At 38.8% G+C, this 23,645-nt stretch overlaps 1 protein-coding gene and 2 pseudogenes across 9 annotated transcripts in view; all 3 read right to left on the reverse strand.

The window, feature by feature from the left end:
• RABGAP1L (RAB GTPase activating protein 1 like) overlaps window positions 1-23,645 on the reverse strand; it is a 709,048-nt gene that overhangs the window by 572,102 nt on the left and 113,301 nt on the right. For all 9 annotated transcript variants that reach the window (XM_074390018.1, XM_010336102.3, XM_074390015.1 and 6 more), the window contains one exon: window positions 6,059-6,200. In XM_074390018.1, coding sequence (XP_074246119.1) covers window positions 6,059-6,200 — 142 coding nt within the window. The remainder of the gene's footprint in view (window positions 1-6,058; window positions 6,201-23,645) is intronic.
• Window positions 6,851-18,242, reverse strand: LOC101029333 (BRCA2 and CDKN1A-interacting protein pseudogene; annotated as a pseudogene).
• LOC120360288 (U2 spliceosomal RNA) lies at window positions 22,407-22,538 on the reverse strand (annotated as a pseudogene).

Consider the following 23,645-nt stretch of genomic DNA (forward strand, 5'->3'; position numbering starts at 1 on the left):
GGCAGAAGCAAGACATTATTTTATAAGGACCACCAAGTAGCCTCTTTGAGTAAACTCATGTGAAGACAAACTGATGTCACTTTCCAACAACCAGAAACATTTTGACTGCTATGTGAGTGAGCCCTTTTGGAGATTCTTGCCCCACCCAGGCAAGTGTTAGGTGACTGCATGCCCAGATACTATCTGACTCTTCATGAGAAACTCTTAGTTGGAATTGCCCAAACAACCCACTGCTTAACTCCTAACCTGAAGAAACCAAAAAATAAATGTTTTCTGTTTTTTAAGCCAAAAAAAAAAAAAAAAATAACAGAACTTTAACCACGACCTACAATTACATATGAAAACAAGTAACAGATCTATATGTAAAATCGAAACTATAAAACATCTAAAGGAGCAAAGGAAAAAAAATTTTTGTGACACTGAGTTAGTCAAGGATTTATTAGAACACAAAAGATATAAATTATAAAGGAAAAAACTGACAAATCAGACTTCATAAAATTAAACTTTTCATCTTCAAAAGACATTTTTCAGAAAGTGAAAACAAATTACAGAATGAAAGAAATATTTGAAAAATCACATCTGATAAAGAACTTTTGTCTAACCTGTATAAAGAACTCTATTAAATCATTAAGACAAGTAACTGAATTTACAAATGAGCGACATATTCAAATAGACACTTGACCAAGAAGATATACAAATGGCAAATAGTCACATGAAAAGACACACAAAAGCACTGGTGATTTGGGAAATGCAAATTAATACCACAATATACCACAACATACACACACTAGAATAGCTAAATTTTTTTAAACTAGTAAGGTCAAATGCCGATAAAGGTATAGAGCAACTTATTCATCTATTGCTGGTAGCGATGGAAAAGTAGCTTGGTGATTTCTTATAAACTCAAACATACTTGCCATAAAACTCAGCAAACCTACTCACAGGTATTTTTCCAAGTGAAATGGAAGCATACATTTGCCAAAGAACTGTAATCAAATTCATTATTCATGATAGCAATAGCTAGAAACAACCAAAACATCCATTAACTCCTGACTAAACAAACTGCAGCATATCTACACAATAGATTACTACTCGGCAATAAGAAGGAACCAACTGCTAACACCATGTAGATAAATCTAAAAGGCATTATGCTACATAAAGGAGCCAGATACAAAAGACTATGTACTAAGTGATTCCACTTATATAAAATTGAAGAAAAGGTAAAATTATAATGACAGAAAACAGATCACTGGTTGCCAGGAACCACAAATTAGGGAAAAGGATGAGTTATAAAGGGCATAAGAGAAGGTTTCAGGGGTGATGGAAACGTTTCATATCATAATTATAGTATTGATTATATTGTTGTATACACCTTTCAAACTCAGTGAACTTCACACTAAAAATAGGTTCATTCTATTGTATATAATTTATGCCTTCATAAAGTTTATTTTCGATGGTTCTGTATCAAAACCCAAAGCAAAATTTTTAGACAAAAATCAGTCAAATATTCTGATTTTGAAGAGTAAGCAAGGTGAAAGCAGGGACTTCAAGTAGTGGCTCATATATTATAAAATGCAAAAACATAGTGGTCCAAGATTTTTTTTTTTTTTTTTTTTTTTTTTTTTTTTTTTTTTGAGACGGAGTTTCGCTCTTGTTACCCAGGTTGGAGTGCAATGGCGCGATCTCGGCTCACCGCAACCTCCGCCTCCTGGGTTCAGGCAATTCTCCTGCCTCAGCCTCCTGAGTAGCTGGGATTACAGGCACGCACCACCATGCCCAGCTACTTTTTTGTATTTTTAGTAGAGACGGGGTTTCACCATGTTGACCAGGATGGTCTCGATCTCTCGACCTCGTGATCCACCCGCCTCGGCCTCCCAAAGTGCTGGGATTACAGGCTTGAGCCACCGCGCCCGGCCCCAAGATTTTTATTTAGGGAACAGATGAAGCAAAATGGAAAGGCATGAGAAGGTAGAGAGTGCTAACTATATAATCACAGAGGAACATTCAAAAATCAATTAATATACTCTATCACTGGCTGGGCGCAGTGGCTCACGCCTGTAATCCCAGCACTTTAGGAGGCCAAGGTGGGCAGATCACAAGGTCAGGAGTTCAAGACCAGTTTGGCCAACATGGGGAAACCTCGTCTCTACTAAAAATACAAAAAATTAGCTGGGTATGGTGGTGTGCACCTATAATCCCAGCTACTTGGGAGGCTGAGGAAGGAGAATCGCACGAACCCGGGAGGCAGAGGTTGCAGTGAGCCAAGATCGCGCCATTGTACTCAAGCATGGGCAACAGGGCAAGACTCTGTCTCAAAAAAAAAAAAAAAAAAAAAAATATATATATATATATATATATAAATATATATATATATATATATATATATGTATACACACACACACACACAATCACATCAACAGCTAAAGAAGAAAAATCGTTAGATCATATCAATAAAAGCAATGAACAAAATCTAATACTTATTGATGATAAAACTCCCAGCAGACTAAGAATAGAACTTACTTATCTTGATAAAGAATACCTACAAAGACCTATAACTAACATCTTAATGTTAATGGTGAGAAACAAGATGCTTTTTTGCTAAGATCAGGAAGAGAACAACAATGTCCCCTCTCACCATTCCTATTAAACATTGTACAGGAAGTCCTAGCAAATGCAGTAAGACACTTAGAAAATAAAACAAAAGCTATGCAGACTGAGAAGGAAGAAATAAAACTGTCTTCATTTTCAGGTAACATATGAATGCATGCAGAAACTTCCAGAGATTTGATAAAACAAACAAACAAAAGCTGCTTAGAATAACCAGTAATAGTAAGGTTACTTGTATACAAAGTCAATATATAAGAAGTCAACTGCTTTTCTATATACCACAAATAAGCCATTGAAATTTTAAATTTAAAACTCAGCATCATTCATACTAATAACTAGAAGTACTTAAAATTAATCCAATAAAATATGTACACTATCTATGAGGAAAACTATAAAACTGATGGAAAAAAATCAAAGAATATCATGTCACCAGATCTGTCATATAAGAAATGCTAGAGAGTTCTTCAACCTCAAAGAAAAGAATGCTAAGAAGTAAGAAAAACATTTGAAAGTATAAAACGTACTGATCTGAAAGTATAAAAGTTACTGATAAAACTACAAATATGCAAATATGTAAAATATACAAAATATGCAAATACTGTATTGGCAGTATGTAAATCACTTACATCTTTAGTATTAAGGTTAAAAGACAAAACTATTAAAAATAATTATAGCTATAATAATTTTTTTAAAATACACAATCTAGAAAGATATAGACTGTAGTATCAAAAATTATAAATATGGGAGGGAGAGATGAAGAGTTTTTTTTAATGTAGTTAGATAAGCTGTTTTCAGGTTGAAAGAGCCTTTATGAGATGTTTTTCATAAGCCTCATGGTAATCACAATGCAAAAGCATAGCAGATACATAAAAGATAAAAAGTAAGGAATCGAAGTGTGCCACTACGAAATATTATTAATCACAAAGGAAGACTGCAAGAGAGTAAGACAGGAACAAAAAGTCTAGAAAAAAAATTTAAAAGGAAAGAAAACAATCATCAAATGGCAGTAGAAAGTCTATCTAATGATAAATATCTTGCATATAAATGGATAAATCTTGCATATTGAGTATAAAAACTCAATAAATGGATTGAGTTTTTCAATCAAAAGACATAGAGTGGCTGAATGGAAGAAAAACAAAACAAAATAAAAACACATCACCCCAATTATAGCTCCCTTCAAGAGACTCACTTTATCTGCAAGGAGAAAAATTTATCTGAAACTCACCTGAGACTCACTTTACCTCAAAATGAAGAGAAGAAAAAAGTTATTCCATGCCAAAAAAAAAAAAAAAGGCAGCAGAGCAGGAGTAGCTATATTTATATCAGACAATACAGACTTTAAGTCCAAAAGTGTAAAAAGAGAAAAGGGGAGAGGTAGGAGGAGGAAGATAGTGAAACAGAAAGCTCCACCAATTGTCACCTATGCAAGAACAACAATTTAACAACTATCTACACAGAAAAAAAAAAAAAAAAAAACATCTTATGAACCAAAAATCAACTGAGCACTCATAGTCCTGGTATTAACTTTTTATTGCTGAAAGAGGCACTAAAGAGACAGAAAAAAACAGTCCTGATTTGCCAATACCACCCTCTCCAACTCCTGGCATCAGTGGCATGGTGGGGTGAGCATCTCTGGGCACAGGGGGAGGGAAAATACAGCAACTGTGAGGCACTGAACTTAGGTCTGTCCTGTTAGAGGAAACAGGAAAACATGACCAAAATCTGCTGATGCCTGCCCATGGAGGGAGCATTTAAACCAGTCCTGGCCAAAGGGAAATCCCTGATCCCAGCAGTATAAATTTGAGTTCCTGCAAACCTTGCCACCATGGGCTACAGTGCTATGTACAAGTAAACGTGAAAGGCAGTCTAGACCATAAAAACTGCGACTCTTAGGCAAGTCACAGTGATAAACTAGGCCCAGAGACAGTGGACTAGGAGGAAACATGACATACTGAGACATCAGCTGAGGCAGCCAAGGGAATATCAACCTCCCCTAGTATCAACCCTCCCCTAGCCCCTGGTGCCTGCATAGACACTAGCCACGCTGCTGACTGGCTGGGCACCACAGCTGGGTGCCTGGGTGGAGAAGGTGGAGCGAATGGTGAAGCTCATGCTGCCCGGGGAGGAGAGTGAGAGGACAGGACTCAGACTTTGCCGACGACCAAAAGTGAGTTGTTTTTATGTTTCAGTTAATGGGCTAACTAGACAGAATAATGTCACAGTTACAAGCACAAATCTTAAAGTCAGATAGTCTGGACTCAGATCTCAGCTTTCTTACTTTGAACTGAGTGAGCTTAGCAAGTGATTATGTTCTCTGTGTCTCAGTTTCTCATCCTTAAAACCAAGTTAATAAGAGTATTCATAGGATTGTAAAACTTAAATTAAGTTAACATATTTGAAACACTTGAAATGTTCTTAGCATATGGTAAGCACTAAGTAAATATTAGCTAAAAATAACTTATGTTTATGACAATCAAAGAAAAAAAATAGTTTCATACAGAAGAAAGACTGGGTATTCTAAGATGCTTTTTTCAAAGATAAAAAAAATTAAGAAATTTACTGTTAATACACCCTACCACAAAAGCACAAAATACAAGGATTTAAAGTAAACATCGGTCATTTAGCTCTAGTTCCAATAAAAAGAGTATTGAGCACAGAGCCAAATGACATGTGCCTTTTGCAAGGTCAGTTACCTCTCAGCAACCACCACGTAGTAAATAGACTACATAGCCTCCCTATTTCCAAAAAAGTAGTGGTAAGGGGTACAGCAACAACAAAAAACAAGTCGGAACTGAATAATGTCAAATGAGAAACAAGACACAACATAACAAACATGAAAATTCTAAAATCACATGAGATCATTTGAAACGTCTCATGAGACACTTCAAAAGTAATTGAGACCGGACACAGTGGCTCACACCTGTAATCCCAGCACTTTGGGAGGCCAAGGTGGGTGGATTACTTGAGGTCACAAGTTCGAGTCAAGCCTGGCCAACATAGCGAAACCCTGTCTCCACTAAAAATACAAAAAAATTAGCCAGGCATGGTGGCACACACCTGTGTTCAACTACTGGGGAGGCTGAGGCAGGAGAATTGTCTGAACCTGGGAGACAGAGGTTGAGTGAGCCAAGATCATACAACTGCACTCCAGCCTGGGAGACAGAAGGAAACTGTCTTAAAAAATAAAAAATAAAATAATTGAAATAAAATAAAAAACAAAAACAGTAAAGTTATGCTGTCAAATTTAAATAGTTAACGTAAGTGGCACTAGGGACTATGCAACTTAGGAACCAAATGAACCAAATGCTCTTCTGCATCCAGCAGACTCCAGCCTAAGGGTAACAGGTTAGGAATAACCATCACTTCTCCTCGCAACACACACACCTCCCCTGAAGATTATAAGTAAGGTAGCTATATAGACAAAAGAAATTGAGTAAGTCCAACTTCTTACCCTCTTCTGCTTCATCATCCTGGGGTGACATTGGGCCCCCTCCACTAGTAGGAGTGACTGGTTCCTCCTTGTCAGACTCTCGCTGTAGACTCACCACCTCATATATTGCATCTCCAGCATTGGTATGGCCTTTTCCCTCAGACTGAGAAAGACATAACAATATATTTAAGTAGTAGAAGTTTGAAGGAAACACTGAAAAATAGCATTTAAATAGTTCATTCAAAAGAGCTGCAATGAAGAATGGCAGGTCACATGAGGTTCAGAAAACTTGTAAGATGCATTGTCCTTCACAGGATATTCTAAATTTATATTCCTACAGTATTATTTTTAACTAATACAATGAAAGCTACTAATTATTTTGAAAGAACTTAATTTCTCTTCATTAGAAAAATCTGAGCCACCACAGGTTCTAGGACAGACAGATAAGCAAGTGATGCTAGACTCTTAGAACTGACTACCTTACACAAAACTAAAGTATATAGCTCAAAGAATTTTTACAAGTATATATGGTTGGGGAACCACACCCATACCAATATGACTTCCTGTATTATACCCATCCCTGATAGGTAGTCACAGATATATTTGTTATATTTTTTGTTACAGATATATTCGTTATATGTATGGAAAATATATATGTGGGTTACATATATAAATATATATATTGATTTAATTGCTAATCAAACTATAAATTATACATATATTAGCAAATCAAATCCAGTTATATATGTATACATAAAACAATTTCAAATAAATACATATTCAAATATATTTCAAATCAAATACATATAAACCAAATTACAAATTTTATACATACACACATATAAAATAACACATCACAACCAATAGGGTTTAGCTGAGGAATGCAAAGCTGGTTGAACACTGGAAAAATCAATCAGCAATATCCACTATATTAATAGACCAAAGAAGAAAGACCATATGTTCGTATCAATTACTGTCATATCAAAATAAAGGGCAATTGAGAAAAATCAGCATTCATTCATGTTAAAAATGTTCATTAAACTAGCAATAATACAAGGAAGTTTCCTCAACCTGATATAGACTATCTAAGACAAACCTACGCTAACACTATATTTAAAGGTGAAAGGCTGAATCATTTCCCCGAGATGGAGAAAGGAGGAAGAATGTCCACTGTCACCACTCTAATTCAACATCCCATGGAAGTCCTGTCCAGTGCATTACAGCAAGAAAAAGTATACAGATTGGAAATAAAACTGTTCTTATTTACAAACAATGTAACTGTCTTTCTCAGAAGTTGACAAATTTTTTATATAAACAACTCAACTCTGCTGCTGTAGTACAAAACTGTACAATAGTGGTAAAATATTTCATCTGCACTTAGTTTCCTATACAAGCAGAATCTGAACTACTTTGATCGCATACAGAATCTAAATATTGCACCTAGAAACTGAGTTTCAAATACAGTATATTTTTATTAAAAAACACTATTTGTTCCCAATATTCACATATTTTAGATAACTAAACAATCAATCTGTATTTGTAAAGAAAATTGCCTGGTTCATATTAGCACTCATTACAGCTTAGCAACATGTAAATACACATTAGGAGCTCGATAAATATGGGTTGACTAAGTCATGTTACAAAGATTCATCACAGTTATGCAAATGAACTCTAAAACCTTTTCAACATGGCACGCCATCATCAAATATTAAATACAAAGTACAATATTCTGATATCTCTATAAATTCTTTAAAGTGACAAGTCTTAACACCTGCTATAAATGAGGAAATCAGATCTGAGGCTTTTTATATTTTAAACACTAATGCCTAATCCTTAGGGCAGGATTTAGGAATCTGGATTTTTTTTTTAAGGGTCACAAGTTATTCCAATACAAAGCTGAATTGAGAACTGTTGCCTAGAAGACCTGTTATTTTCAACAGGAATGTCTATATAAAACACATAACAGAATCAAATATTCTCACTAAGTGGCAGATACATAAAATCACTTGACAAAATATATTTCCAAACAGCTTCTATTTACCTCTGCAGAGGTGACAGTAAAGAATACCAACACTAATCAGAAGGGCTAAATTAAAAAAAAAAAAAAAAATTGCCCTCCACAGATTATTTTCCTACAACTTTATAAGTACTCCACAACCTTGTTAATTTTCATCTTTCTGCAATTAGAACAGTTATTCTTATTACCCAGTTACTATTGGTTATTTATTGACTGATCATACTTTGATTTAAATAGGTTTAAACCAACATCCATCTTCAAATGGGAATTTTCTTTTTATGCTTTTTAATTCTAGTATTTGATTAAAAGTTTTGTCTCCAACTTAAAGGAATGTCAAGGCACCCAAAAGCAAAGAAGAAATCTGGAGGAGAGGACAAGAAAACATTTGATATTTTAATACCAAACCTACAACTTAGCACAGATCAAAAAAGTAGCTCTCTTCCCTGTACTGAAAGTAAAGTCACAGAAACTTCTGAGAACAGCTAACCTCCGGTCCTGGCCTGAAGACTATCCTTTTCTTATAGGCAAGCCGCTTTCTTCCAAACTATCTCTTGTCTGAAAACCAAAAACAAAGAGTTGGCATTTGGAGAACAGATTTATCAAGAGAAAAGTTTATCCTCCCCCTAACTCTTCAGGTGAAGTACCACTTCATGTCTTTTTACCATTACGGCTCTTCTCAATTCATTCTAACTTTCCCTCCTCTCTTGTTTCTTAAGACCTCTCTCTTTTCTGAATCCAAATTCTATTCCAAGCCAGATACAAAAAGCAAGTAAAGTAATTAGGAAAATGCTCAGCACACAGGAAGTGCTACAGACGTGTTATTTCCTGTTATCATTTTGTGCTGTTGATGTAACACTATAAGGCCTGAGTGAGTCTAACCTATAGTACAATACGCAAGTAATGTTCAGGAATAATGAAGCAGAAAAAGTGGCTTCTGTGTCCTAGTCTAGCGCTACTCTGGAAATTCTCCAAAAATAATTACTATGATAATAATAATAAGGATAGCAAGAATTCAACCCTAACAACAATCCAAGCTTGTCCATTATCTTAGAACATTTACATTAGCTATTCCTTCCCTGGATCTTCATATTGACAGTGGCAGAAGGCACACAAATCCTAGGCAGACAGGGGCAGGTCCCCAGTAAAACCCCACCTTCAAGTCAAAAGACAGTTTAAAGCTTGAAAGCCAAGCTACAAGTCAAATCCACAAATGGACTGAAAATCTGTCTTCCCATTTGGCACACTTTCCACTGACTGATCCCCAGCCTTCACCTATTTTACATATAGCTATGCTTCCCTAATTGACATTTTACACTGTCATGCCCAACTCTCAGTGGTGCCTTTGTTTTAACCTTTTTGCATACTCACAAACCACTCACCATTCTGAGCCCATAAAAGCCTGGACCCAGCCACAGTGGGAGAGAGGCTACCTGACATGGAGTGGGGGCCACCCTGCGTCCCCTCTCTGCTGAGATCTGTTTCAATTCTCAGTTAAATTCTTCTCCACCTTCCTCACTCTTCAATTCTCAACATAATCCTATTCTTCTTGGACATGGGATGAGAACTCAGAACCCACCAAAAGTGGGTACACAGAAGGCTGTACACTGCAGCCCTCTGCCCTCTGCTGGCAGAGGACAACTGACCCACACAACAGAAAGCAGCAGTAGGGCTGAGCCAGGCCTGCAGCCACAGACCAAAGTGGAGCAAGGGGCTGATTAGCATGTTGTAACACCCGCTCAGGGGCTTCGGAGTCATGGGCATCATTGCCTAGGCACCACCACATTCCCCTTGTCTGAACATCAGAGACCACCACTGGAGTGGCTTGAGACATGCCTAGTCCAGCCACAAGCACCACACAAAGCCTGCTTCTGTGTCAGCACTTGGAACAATTGGCCAGACCCCACACTTGCTCACTCACACCCCTACTACAACCAGGGGCGGAACACAGAGTCACAGTGGCCGTGGAATCCATGACTGACTGCAGGCCTGGCATAAACTGGCAGGCCAAGTGAATGGAGCATCTCCTGTGGTGAACCCAGGCCCAGCAAGGCCTGGACAGGGGCACTGCTAGCCAGAGGTCTCCAACTGGCAAAGTGACCAAGAAAAATCCTGCATCACTATGGTGAGCTCCTTGTCATTCAGTTCTCATTTATTTATTTATTTATTTGAGACAAAGTCTCACTCTGTCGCCCAGGCTGGAGTGCAGTGGTGCGATCTCGGCTCACTGTAACCTCTGCCTCCCAGATTCAAGCAATTCTCTGCCTCGGCCTACAGAGTAGCTGGGATTACAGGCACCTGCCACAATGCCCAGCTAATTTTTGTATTTTTAGTAGAGACAGGATTTCACCGCCTTGGCCAGGCTGGTCTTGAACTCCAGACCTCATGATCCATCTATGTTGGTCTCCCAAAGTGCTGGGATTGCAGGCATGAGCTACCGCACCCAGCCCAGTTCTCAGACATTTAAATTGCACTACTAAGACAGGTCTTCCTCCACTTCCCAATCTAAAACATCCACCCACTCATCATCTCACTGATATTCCCTACTATTTTACCATTTGCCTGAATTTCTGTCTCCTCCTTGTAAGCTCCATGAAGCAGGGACCTCAACTGCAGCCTTCACCACCATATCCCCCAATGTCTACAAAAAGTAATTTATCACAGAGTAGACACATAATGAATGTTTATTAAATGAATAAATAAGTAAATGGGCAAACAGCTCTATATGGTAGATGCTATTATTTCCATTTTACACATGAAGAAGCAGAGACTCAAAGACACAACCATCAAATGGTAGAATTGGGAACTAGTCACATGTCTAGTATCAGAATCAAATCATTAATAATTTGGCTTACCTTTTTGTGTCACTTTAGAGTCTACAAAGTAGTAACACAGACATTATCTTATGTGCTAACATATATTCTGCTCTCAATTTGTGCAGGGCTCCCAGAAAATGACTCAAAAATTTCCTCAAAGAGACTTCTTTTAACTATCACTTTATGTCATTCTACTGCAGCGGTCCCTCCCACTGAAGGTGCACAATGCTGTGGCGATGAAGAGAAATCACCACAGCATTGTGCATAGCATATTCTCTTCATGTGGCATTTATCATATGCTCCCTTGTATAATGGTAATTTTTATAAATTTCCCTATTAATATGAGGTCACACAGATCCTTTGAAGGATTATATTTTAATCATCACATCCTCACTATGGCCACTACCATATCACAGATGCCAGAAATAAGCCCGTACTCTTTGAATTAACATGACTATAACAATCACAGAATTATTTGTGCTAAAAAATTTTAATGTAGCTCGCTAATTCAAATGTCATGGAATTTTAGCAATAAAAAAACTTCAGTAATACTATTAACCTACACTTTTATTTTAAAATAAGAAAACTAAGGATTAGAAAGATGAAATGACTCTACTAGGACTTAGTTTTTTATTACCTATTGAGAACCAGCCTCATCTGACGTATTTTATATGTAAGTTCAAAACACTTATTTCCTGTCCTAAATACAAATATGTGACACTCATTACATATATAAATTGGTATAGGTCAGGGGTCCCCAAACTTTTTACACAGGGGGCCAGTTCACTGTCCCTCAGACCGTTGGAGGGCCGGACTATGCAAGGTGTGACACCCTTCACAGCCAGCGCTGCTGCCTCCACTATCCCAGACAGCGGTATACAGTGTCACAGGCCCAGCACCGCCTCCAGTGCTGTATACAGGGATAGTGGTGATCAGCCTGTGACGCTGTGTATACAGCGTCCTGGACATCTGCAGCAGCAGTGGGCCTCTTCTGCGGGAAGCCCACTGCTGCATGTTTCCCCTATTATAAGACACCTCCTAAAAACAAGACAGCCCCCATCTTTTGGGGGTAAAATTAATATAAGACAGGGTCTTATAATAGGGGAAACACAGCGTGTAGTAATGTGAGGGGAGACTTTTGGGCAAAGGGAGGTTATAGGGGCCATTATGTTGTTGTACATTTGGGGGAGTATGGGGGCCATTGTACTGTGTAGTAATGGTTATAGTGCTTTGCCTTTCTTCCTACTTCTGCTGTTATTTCACACTGCTTCCGGTGATGTGGGGCGTTAGCCCCAGACTGGATGTGCGTCATATGACGCGCTTCTGGAGCCGTGACTCGTGCATCCCGCGTCACCGGAAGTAGTACTGTAAGTGAGCAACGCCGTGCTTCCTGAAGTGCGGTGGGGGCCGGATAAATGGCCTCAGGGGGCCGCATGTGGCCCGCGGGTCGTAGTCTGGGGACCCCTGGTATAGGTGATTCCTTTTAAACAAATGTAAAATACAGTATGTCTTTTCAGGACAGTTACTTCAATAATTAGATACAACTTAATTTCTTAATTATTAGAGTTGAAAAATAATCCACAATAAGCAGCAATGTATTTTTCAGAAAATTTGTTCATGATAATCAAATGTGCTAATAGAAATTATTTAAGACTTACTAATTCTAACATATGCTTTCTATTTCAAGAAATGTCAATCTACATTAAAATATGCCACGCCAGCCTCAAAATGCTTTGGATTTCCTAAACGAATCAAATGTAAATAACACTGTTTGCTATTACCTTGAAAATAAATACTACATAAGCATTTTTCTTTCATAACATTTTTCCTATAATTGCCTCAAATTGTTCTTTGTAGTGTATTACCTATCTAAAATAAGAATTCAAGAACCAACCCCTACATATTTTCACTGCTGTTGACTCAGTCGACCCCTTAAGAATTTAACTAACTGTTTTACAATAAATTCATCGAATCATCTGCTCCTATTTTTCCTGATACTTTCTATTCTCATAGATGTCCAATTATGAAATAAAAAAATAAGTAAGTTTTGAACTTTCCAAGCTCCTATCTCTATGCATCCACTTCTTCATGCCGAAAATAGCTATAGTGCTATCAATTTTTCTTACATTCTGGCACCATCACAAAAAATAAAACAATTTTAGGAAGAACACCACACTTTACGAAGAACTGATTTCAAAATGTTGAATGCATATTATAAGAGTAATACTATAGTCTTAAAAACAAGAATATTCTCTGGACCCAAAGAAAGTTTACCTATGAACCAGAATTTCATCATTAAATATCAGTTATATTGGGTATAATGGGGGAAGATAGCCAAGTGTCTTCCCCCCACACCCGCATACCCGAATAGAGCTATCTGTCACATACTCTTCACGTAGTGATAAGCCTATTGTTTTTGTTACATATTCAACACAGTAAAATAATACAAATGTTTAGATAGTGGGTTAGGCCTCTCTCATGGGCCGTGGTAGTGCTTTCTTGAACTTCACCCAAGAAAAACAAGAGAGAAAAATACTGATATTTAATGAAAAAAATCCCAAGTCACTGTACTTACCATCTTGCTTTGCTTAAAATATGGCATACTACTTTTTAAATGCATTGCAAAAGAGTATATGTAAGCAAAGATTCTCTCCTTTCTGGTTTTTTTTTTTTAAATAAAAAATAGAAGTTTTTATTGAGTTAAATTACATGTTTTTCTTCTTCTTGGAAAAGTTTTTAAATCAACCATTCATAATTTGACCAAAATTTTAAAAACTGTATTTTGTAAATGTGTCACAGACACACAGGACAGAACCCTACTTTCTGTAGAGGACCTTACTCCGAATAAAGTTATGAGTTTTTCAGTAATTCTCCGCTGAGTTTTCTGGTAATTTTACAAAAGCAAGCCCATCACTGTCCATTGGAAATGGGTTAGACAGACAGATATTCTTTCAGTTTATCCATGATTTCGTTCATCTTGTCACCTGGAATTAACATCACAGTTCGCAAAGGCTTCATTGGTACGTCACCAAAAGACCATCTGCCACCCAGACAGCTGTCGCTCTCCTCCTGCACTGAGTAGTTGAACTTCAGAATTGCCTTCTCATAGAAAAATTCTTCCTCTGCATTTGCAAACATTAACTCATCTTTCTTTTGGTTGCTCCATTTCTTTTTGGAATTGTTTTTTCCTGCTTCCACAAATGTCTTACTAATCAGAAGGTAAAAGCAGCACTTCCCACATGGCTTATTGGTTTTGTGTGCCTCCACTACTTCTTTCTGAAGCTGCTGGTACATGGGCAGAGCGATCTGTGGAGGGACGTTAATGAATCTTTCACTTAGGAGAAGGCCCACAGGCTTGGTGGTGTCATTTAAAAGCTTGTCCAGCTGTTCAACTATGCTCTTTTCACAGTTCTTCTCACAGAAGCTTAGAATCAACTCTTTAATTTGTTCAGCACATTGGGTACCCTTTCTTTCAGTTAAATTCAAAAGGCTTATGAAACCAAAAATCTCATCTTCATCCACATCGTCATCACTGTCTTCTGAAACATCCGTTTGCTTAATCACACTCCCAATATGGTTCTGTTGAATTAAGAGATCTGTTAGCCCTGCAGTGTTCACAGGAGCCTTTAGAAAAAGCTGCTGCAATAATTTCTTAATTCCGTCGTAATCGTTATCTGATATGGAATAAGCTTCAAATTCGATATTCACTTCCTCGTCCACGAACTCGTCGTCTTCGTCCTCATCCTTCATCCTCCTCTTCGCCATCGCGCTGGACCTGGGCGCCAGGCGGCTGCGGAGCCCCACTCCCCAAAGCCCTCCGTTTGGCCCTGGACGCCATGTTACCGCCCTCCTTTCTGGTTTTCAATTTCAGATTTTTAAATGCTGATTTTTCAGAATCAGTCCTATTCATTCACCTAAAAATGTACACGTTTTCGATGAAAGCCATAATAAATCCCTATTTTCCCTTCGGTACCTGAAGGACATACTATTATATTACATTGTTTATACTATTGTATTGTTTTGTTTCCTTTGATGCAGGCTTATGATTATAACCATGATGGGGTTCAGGACACACCACTCCAAAATACGGCAACTTGGCTTTTGAGTAAACACCAGAAGTAGCAAAGTCACTCTCATCCTCCCCTTGCCTCTTTTCCCTTGAAGCAGGTCATAAAATCTAGCCAACCTTCCACAGAAGGCACAAAATTTTCATTCCTGAAGCACCCTTCCTACACTCAAAAGAAAGAAACATCCTTATCCTTGAAGCCACAATAATGCTAAGAAGACTCTGAACAAACCTTGTCCCCTATATTTTTGCCATTAGATTATAGATTATGAAGAACAAAGAGATTTTATAATGTTGAACAAATAAGAGTAATACTATAGTCTTAAAAGCAAGAATATTCAGAGAATATTCGTAGAAATTTTACCTAAAGTTTACCTAGAAAATCACCAGACTGTCTACTCTTCATCAAATCTAAGCCAAATCTAAGCATAAAAATAGTTTTCCCCGTTTCTTTGTGTTTTCACGTATGAAGGTTCCTATTGAGACAGCCAGGTGGCAGGCAGGGGCTGCCCAGAAAAACTCCAGTCAGAATGTGCATTGGGAGGAGCCTGGCCCCTCCTCTTCCTGTGTGGAACCTGGAATTCTGCAGATGGGAAGTGCTTCAGCAGGGACTCTGGCCTAGTGAGAGTCCCTGGTTCCCCCTTTTCTGCCTTTTCACCCAATAAAATCCTACTTCACTCACGCTTCAAACCATCTGCAAGCCTACATTTTTGTGGCCGTGGGACAGACAAGGACCCAGTCTTTAGCCAAACTAAGGAAAAGTCCTGCAACATTTTTGGCAGGCAACGTGGGGACTTAAGAAGCGGTGTGAAATGGGGACTAAAAACCTCACTGTTGCTTCTAAGCCTTTCATACTTAGACTTCTGAAGGTGGAGAAAACCATGCTCCCACCCGACACCCCCATCGCTCCAGGCCTTTTCATGGCCTTTTCCTTCCTTTTTGGGGAACCACCAGTGAGCAGCAGCTCCCCACCAGTCCTTGCTCCCTACCGGGGCTGCGAGGCGTGGCCCAAGGGTCCCACAGAGCCAGTTGCCTGGTGCACAGCCAGGCTCCACTGCTACATGATTACCTTTCCCTGGCCCAGGGGTTTAACTCTATCGGATAGTAATTAAGCTTAAACTTGTCTCTTTGGTGGAAAAACCACTTGCATAAGAATAACAGGTTCCTCCCCAGGCATTTTAAAACTGTTTCTTTCCTTTCCCCTTCTTTACCCCATCAGCAAGTTAACCTTTACAGTTTTTTTCTTTCTTTTAGAAGAGGTTTTACTAGGTCAGCTATCTATCACTGTTTATATTCTCTGTAAAGTTTTAACTGTGAAAAAGGATTCGTGTGGCTAGTCTTGGGCTGTGGCCAATCTGGTGTGCTTTGCATGTCTGCATGGTTTGCATGACAAGCCTCCAACTTGTTTTACATCCTGGGAGCATGACCTGTAACCACCTGGCAAGGCTTTGTTTAGCAATCCCGCCTGAGGGGATGAGCCTTCTCAGGTTCCATATCTACATGTTTTCCTAGCCCTGTCTCTTAAAGGCCCCCACCCAGCAACCTTGAACATTTAACAGCCTTCCCAAAATCAAACTTCAGTTTCAAAATTGTCTTCCCTGGCACCTGGCTTTTTGAATACTTCAGAGGGTGACTGAAGTGTCCAGAAAAAGAGAGGTAAACAGGATTATTTGACATGTTTAGATACATGGGATTGCTAAAATGATGTGCAGTCTTCTTTAGGTTACATTTTTGTGAATAATGCTAATAATATATGTTCCAAAAATCATATGGGATTTCTAAAATTCTAATGTATAAATATATGCTGTCAACCATAATTAAGGTTAAGTTATTGTAAACCATGGAGATAATCATACTTCTTTGTCAATTGTGTTTCTAACTGTAACTACCCTGGATATTTTGCCATTCACAGACAATTGCCCTCTTGTAATCCTTTTCAAAAGATGGTTTATAATCCCCTATAGAACTTTAACAGCTGCTCTCAAACACAGACTTCTGATAACTTTGGAGACTGTAACATTTAAATAAAGGAAAATGCACAGCTCATGAAGAGCTGAAATATTCATGAACATCAAGCAAAATAAGAGTTAACTAAATGCACTGAACTCAGAAAGCTGAAGAAAACTTTTTAACTTTTAGATGGAATATTGCTGATCCTTGCTTTGTTTTTCAGAGTCAAGAAAACTTATTTTGAACTCTTTACAGCCTTTAATAATTGAGGAAAGTATATTCCTATGATCAAGATTTGGAGCATGGTTGTTTCTCTCTGCCTAGTTCCTCTAGAATTTGGAAACTATCTGTGAGTCTTCTTACAGCAATATAGCTGTTTGCATCAGTGCAGTAAGAATCCGGTTTTCAAGAACAAAGCAGGAGGCATCACACTACCAGACTTCAAACTATACTACAAGGCTACAGTAATCAAAACAGCATGGTACTGGTACCAAAACAGAGATACAGACCAATGGAACAGAACAGAGGTCTCAGAGGAAACACAACACACCTACAACCATCCGATCTTTGACAAACCTGACAAAAACAAGCAATGGGGAAGGGATTCCCTGTTTAATAAATGGTGTTGGGAAAACTGGCTAGCCATGTGCAGAAAGCAGAAACTGGACCCCTTCCTGACACCTTACACTAAAATTAACTCCAGACGGACTAAAGACTTACACATCAGACCTAACACCATAAAAACCCTAGAAGAAAATCTAGGCAAAACCATTCAGGACATAGGCATAGGCAAGGACTTCATGACCAAAATGCCAAAAGCATTGGCAACAAAAACCAAAATAGACAAATGGGACCTAATCAAATTCCACAGCTTCTGCACGGCAAAAGAAACAGTCATTAGAGTGAATCGGCAACCAACAGAATGGGAAAAAATTTTGCAGTCTACCCATATGACAAGGTGCTGATATCCAGAATTTACAAAGAGCTAAAACAGATCTACAAGGAAAAAACAAACAAGTCCATTCAAAAGTGGGTGAAGGACAGACACTTTACAAAAGAAGACATACAGGAGGCCAACAAACATATGAAAAAATGCTCATCATCACTGGTCATTAGAGAAATGCATATCAAAACTACATTGAGATACCATCTCACACCAGTTAGAATGGCGATCATTAAAAAATCTGGAGAAAACAGATGCTGGAGAGGGTGTGGAGGAATAGGAACACTTTTACACTGTTGGTGGGAGTGTAAATTAGTTCAACCGCTGTGGAAGACAGTGTGGCGATTCCTCAATGACCTAAAAATAGAAATCCCATTTGACCCAGTGATCCCATTACTGGGTATATATCCAAAGGATTATAAATCATTCTACTATAAGGACACATGCACACGAATGTTCACTGCAGCACTGTTTACAATAGCAAAGACCTGGAACCAACCCAAATGCCCAACGATGATAGACTGGACAGGGAAAATGTGGCACATATACACCATGGAATATTATGCAGCCATCAAAAACGATGAGTTCGTGTCCTTTGTAGGGACACAGATGAACCTGGAAACCATCATTCTCAGCAAACTGACGCAAGAACAGAAAATCAAACACCGCATGTTCTCACTCATAGGCGGGTGTTGAACAATGAGAACACATGGACACAGGGAGGGGAGCACTACACACTGGGGTCCATTGGGGGGAAATGGAGGAGGGATGGGGGGCGGGGGTGTGGGGAGAGATAGCATGGGGAGAAATGACAGATATAGCTGTGGGGAAGGAAGGCAGCAAATCACAGTGCCATGTGTGTACCTATGCAACAATCTTGCATGTTCTTCACATGTACCCCAAAACCTAAAATGCAATAATAAAAGAAAAGAATCTGCTTTTCTTTTGCAACAGAACACAACTGGAGAAAGTAGTTTGATTTTTTTGTGTGTGTGAGATGGAGTTTCGCTCTTGTTACCCAGGCTGGAGTGCAATGGCGTGATCTCGGCTCACCACAACCTCCGCCCCCTGGGTTCAGGCAATTCTCCTGCCTCAGCCTCCTAAGTAGCTGGGATTACAGGCATGCACCACCATGCCCAGCTAATTTTTTGTATTTTTAGTAGAGACGGGGTTTCACCATGTTGACCAGGATGGTCTCGATCTCTTGACCTTGTGATCTGCCCGCCTTGGCCTCCCAAAGTGCTGGGATTACAGGCTTGAGCCACCGCGCCCGGCCCTTTTTTTTTTTCCTGAAAGTAGTTATTTTAACAAGGCTTTGACTAGGAGAGTATGCTTCCCTTTAAGGAGTCAATCTCAACTTGAAGAGCCAATAAAAGCCCAGTGCAAAGCTGGCCTCATACCCTTGTATACGCAGTCCCTGTACAGAGTTCCTAAAGGGGTCAGTAAAGAATATCACTTTCTAACAGGTCCAGAAGCACCAAGTTTATCTTGGGACCCTAAGAGGAGAGAATCACCCAACTCACAGGTGTTTGAGGATACAAACCTATGATTGGGCTCTGCTTTAAAAGGTCATACTGAGATTCCTTGTGAAACAAATTTCCATAAAAGCCAATCCAAAAGGCCTGTAAATAATGATTCTTGCTCCACTTTATGCAAATATTCAGGCCAAGTATAAAACTATAGCCTATTTTGCAAAACACTCAGTCCTATGATGATGTGTTTTTTAACAAACATGAAGACTGTACAGAAAGAATCATGTTTCAAAACTTACCATATATTTGTCATTAAATTCTAAACTCACTAGTTGTTTTTAAGTTTTCGCCTACATTTTAGACTAACCCTGCTTGTTCCTATGAACCAGCCAGCAATCTCCAGCTGCAGTTCAGAACAAAAGGGATGGGTAATGTAGAAGTGTGGATCAATATTCTACTTCTGAACAATTATCCTGTAAATCCTACCAGATGATGGAAATAAATAGGATGCTCATCACTCAGAGGTTTCCTTTTGGGGAAGTAAGACCAAGGGAGCTAACCAAAGCCAAGCACCATGTACCCAAATCTTAGGACCAGTTACTTGGGTGTGTCACAAGACATCCTTTCCTCTCCCTTGTTGGAGGAGGACTCAGTTCCACAGTTTCACCTTAGCATTTGGCTTATGATAAGGAGTTCATTCAACTGCTTTGAGACATATTTCTGTCCCAGACTCAATTCCAAACTTTGGGTCAAAGCCCTAGGAAAGAAAACTGGATCTGTGATCCAGAGGCAGACAATAAGGGAAGTTAAAAGGCTGCAGGTGAGTGTGGCTGATTCCTTCCAATTAAGCTAAGCCCAAGCTTCCTGTTTGGATAAAGGCCACATTAGTACCCATGGCATAAATGAGGTTTAGGGAACTCCAAGGCTACTGACAGTGGGTGGGAAAGAGACATAGGTGAGAGTGGATAATTCCTAATCTCTAGGCTCCCCTGTTTCATGGGGGCAAGCCGCTTTGGTACTCATAGCAAAACCTGCCAAGGTCACCGGAACTCAGGGATGCAAGGACAGAAGATGGAAAGAGGACGCTCTTCCCTCTCTCCTTCAGGTACCCCAGGTATCTGCTACAATGAGAAGTGAACCAGGGATGCTTGCTCCTTCTTTCTAGATGGATAGCCATTCAGTCTGTACCCCTTTTAAATGTACGCTGAGCCCCTGGGACTCCTTTTAAAAACACCCTCTTTTTTCCTTTTTTCTCCTCTGTCCTCTCTTCACTGATAGGTAGTTGTGTCTCTGTACTAAGGGACACTTCCCTTGGATGCATCCTCCAAACTGGAAAGAATTAATTTCCCAAAGCTTAAACTGGTTGGCTTAGGATTGGGCTCAGGGGAAGGGAACCCAAAAGCCCAACATTCTGGAAAAAGGGTAACTTTTTGCCAGTTGGGCTTTTGCCCTTCCTGTCCCTGTGCAAACTGTTAAAAGACTTCGGGATTTTTGAGTTGCCCTTATCCCTCCCTTGTTTCATTTTGATACGTGTTTTCTAATAACCTGGTTTGTTTGTTCTTGCCTTCAGGCCATGAAATTCCAATCAATCATGCAACTGGAGCCTCTGACCTGGCCCCTTCTGCTAAAGGAAGCAGTTAAAATCAGTCTTCCTCCTTATCCTTAATCTAATAGCAGTTAGATATACTTATTTAGAGAGGAGAATGAGATAGCAAGGTAGGAGAGCCTCTCCAGAAAAGCTCCAACCAGAATGCACATTGGGGTGGAACCTTGAGAATTTGCCCTGTTTGCAGAGTGAGGTAGCCTAGCTCTTCCTCTTCCTATGTGGGGGCAGGAAGCATTCCTCTAGCAGGGACTTTACCATTTAAGAACAGAGAATAGATAATACTCATTCAAATACTGCCAACATAGCATAACGCCTATCACATAATGCATAATGCCTATCACACTGTAGGCACTCAATGTTTAATAAACTAAACTAAGCACTAAAAATCTTTTTTTTTTTTTTTTGAGATGGAGTTTCGCTCTTGTTACCCAGGCTGGAGTGCAATGGCATGATCTTGGCTCACTGCAACCTCCACCTCCTGGGTTCAGGCAATTCTCCTGCCTCAGCCTCCTGAGTAGCTGGGACTACAGGCACGCACCACCATGCCCAGCTAATGTTTTGTACTTTTAGTACAGACGGGGTTTCCCCATGTTGACCAGGATGGTCTCGATCTCATGACCTCGTGATCCACCCGCCTCGGCCTCCCAAAGTGCTGGGATTACAGGCTTGAGCCACCACGCCCGGCTAAAAATCATTTCTAAAATGAATACTGGCATCTCAGTGGAATTATAAGTGATATACAACTTTGGCCTTTCCTACTCAATATAGTGACACTTCAAGTAGAAATGCCCTCTTGATTTCCTTACTTTGACCCCTAACAAAACCTAAACTAAGGAAAGAATCTTATTAAAGTCATACCAATAAGGACAATAGAACTAGTAAAACTTATTATGACCTATTTCCTAGGAATGTTGACATTTTAACAAACAGCAAAGCTTTAAGTCAGTGGAGTCAGTGTGTAATAAGAAAATATCAAATGTTTATTCATTTAGAAAGGCTTTTAGAGCAGAAATCTTTTTGGCAAACAGTTTTCAAATAACCCCATATGAGCAGAGTGTTCCTCATGCATCAGGATCACTCATTACTGAATTTTACGAGCCAAGAGCCTACTGTCTTAAAGGGGTATGGGTAAGTACAGCATCAACGTTTCCTATGTTACAAGTCCTTAGATTTTCCTTATAAACTGTTCATATAATATGTAACCAATTTAAATAGTGATATCAATAGTCAAGATGGTGCAAGTAAGGAAAAACCAACTATAAGTAGAATACAATTTTTAAAAAAAACTAGTGCTCACGAAGAAAAGTTTTCAGGAAAAAAAATCCTAATTTTAGGTATTAGACTACCATAATTTTCCATTTACCATAAACATTTATATGTAAGTTTCAGGATCAAACTGCTTAGTTTCAATTCCTGGTCTACCACCTAATAACCCACCTGTGAGTAAGTACAAATCCAGAAAATGGAGGTAATAATAGCACTTACACTCAAATAGGTTTACTGAAGATTACACAAATTAATCCATATAAAGCACTTAGAATAGGGTATGGTATGTAGTGAACTAATTAAAAAATAATTAGTAGTGGCTATTTCTATTTCTACACTTGATCTTAGCCAAAAGGCCGAGAAGCGATATTACTACTATTTCTTACAGTAATAGTCTTAGAAATTATTGATCTACTGAGTAAAGATCACAGAAAAACCTCATTATAGAGCTTGACATAACTGACATTTATAGGATGCTTCACTCAACAACTGTAGAGCACACATCCTTTACAAGTCCTTTTGAAAAATTCACCACAATCAACCATATGCTGAGTCATAAAATAAGTCTAAACAGTTTAAAAGAATTCAAATCATATAGAGTATACTATGTGACCAAAATGAAATGAAATCAGAAGTCAATAGCAAAAAAAAAAAAAATTAATAATAACTAGAAAATCTAAAAAAGTTGGAAAATCAAACAATATGCTTCTAAATTACCCATAGGGCATAAAAGAAGTAACAAGGAAAGTTAGAAAATATTTCAAAAACAATTAAAATGACCACACAATATATCAAGATTCATGGAATGCAGCTAAAGCAGTGGTTAGAGGGAAGGTTGAAACCTTAGAAATGAAAAGGTATTAGAAAAAAAGCAGAAAAAAAAATGTTCAGGTGAGTGTAGTGGCCCACACCTGTAATCCTAGCATTTTGGGAGGCCAAGGTAGGAGAATCGCTTGAGCCCAAAAGTTCGAGATCAGCCTGAGCAACATAGCAAGACCCCATCTGTACAAAAATAAAATGGCAAGCATGATGGCACGTACCTGTAGTGCTAGCTACTCAGGAGGATGAGATGGGAGACTCACTTGAGCCCAGGAGTTGGACACTACAGTGAGCTATGGTCGTGCCACTGCACTCCTGTCTTGGTGACAGAGCAACACCTGTCTCTAATAACAATAATAATAATAAACCATCTAATCTTTACATGAAGCTACAAAAAGAAATACAAGTGAAACTAAAGCTGGAAAAATAATGGAACAACAATAAACAGAAGAGAAAAGAAAAAAAAATAAGAATATCAAATCTGGCTCTTTGAGGGGAAAAAGTCAGTAAGTTGTGGACTTCTACCTAGACTGATTAAAACAAAGGGAGAAAACAAATAAATTAACCAATGCCAGGAATAAAAGAAGATCCTACAAATCCTATAGATAACAAATAAGGCAATATTTTGAGCAATAGACTAGATAAAATTGAAAAAT

Source organism: Saimiri boliviensis, chromosome 19 (genome assembly GCF_048565385.1).
Source record: "Saimiri boliviensis isolate mSaiBol1 chromosome 19, mSaiBol1.pri, whole genome shotgun sequence".
Lineage (NCBI taxonomy): Eukaryota > Metazoa > Chordata > Mammalia > Primates > Cebidae > Saimiri > Saimiri boliviensis.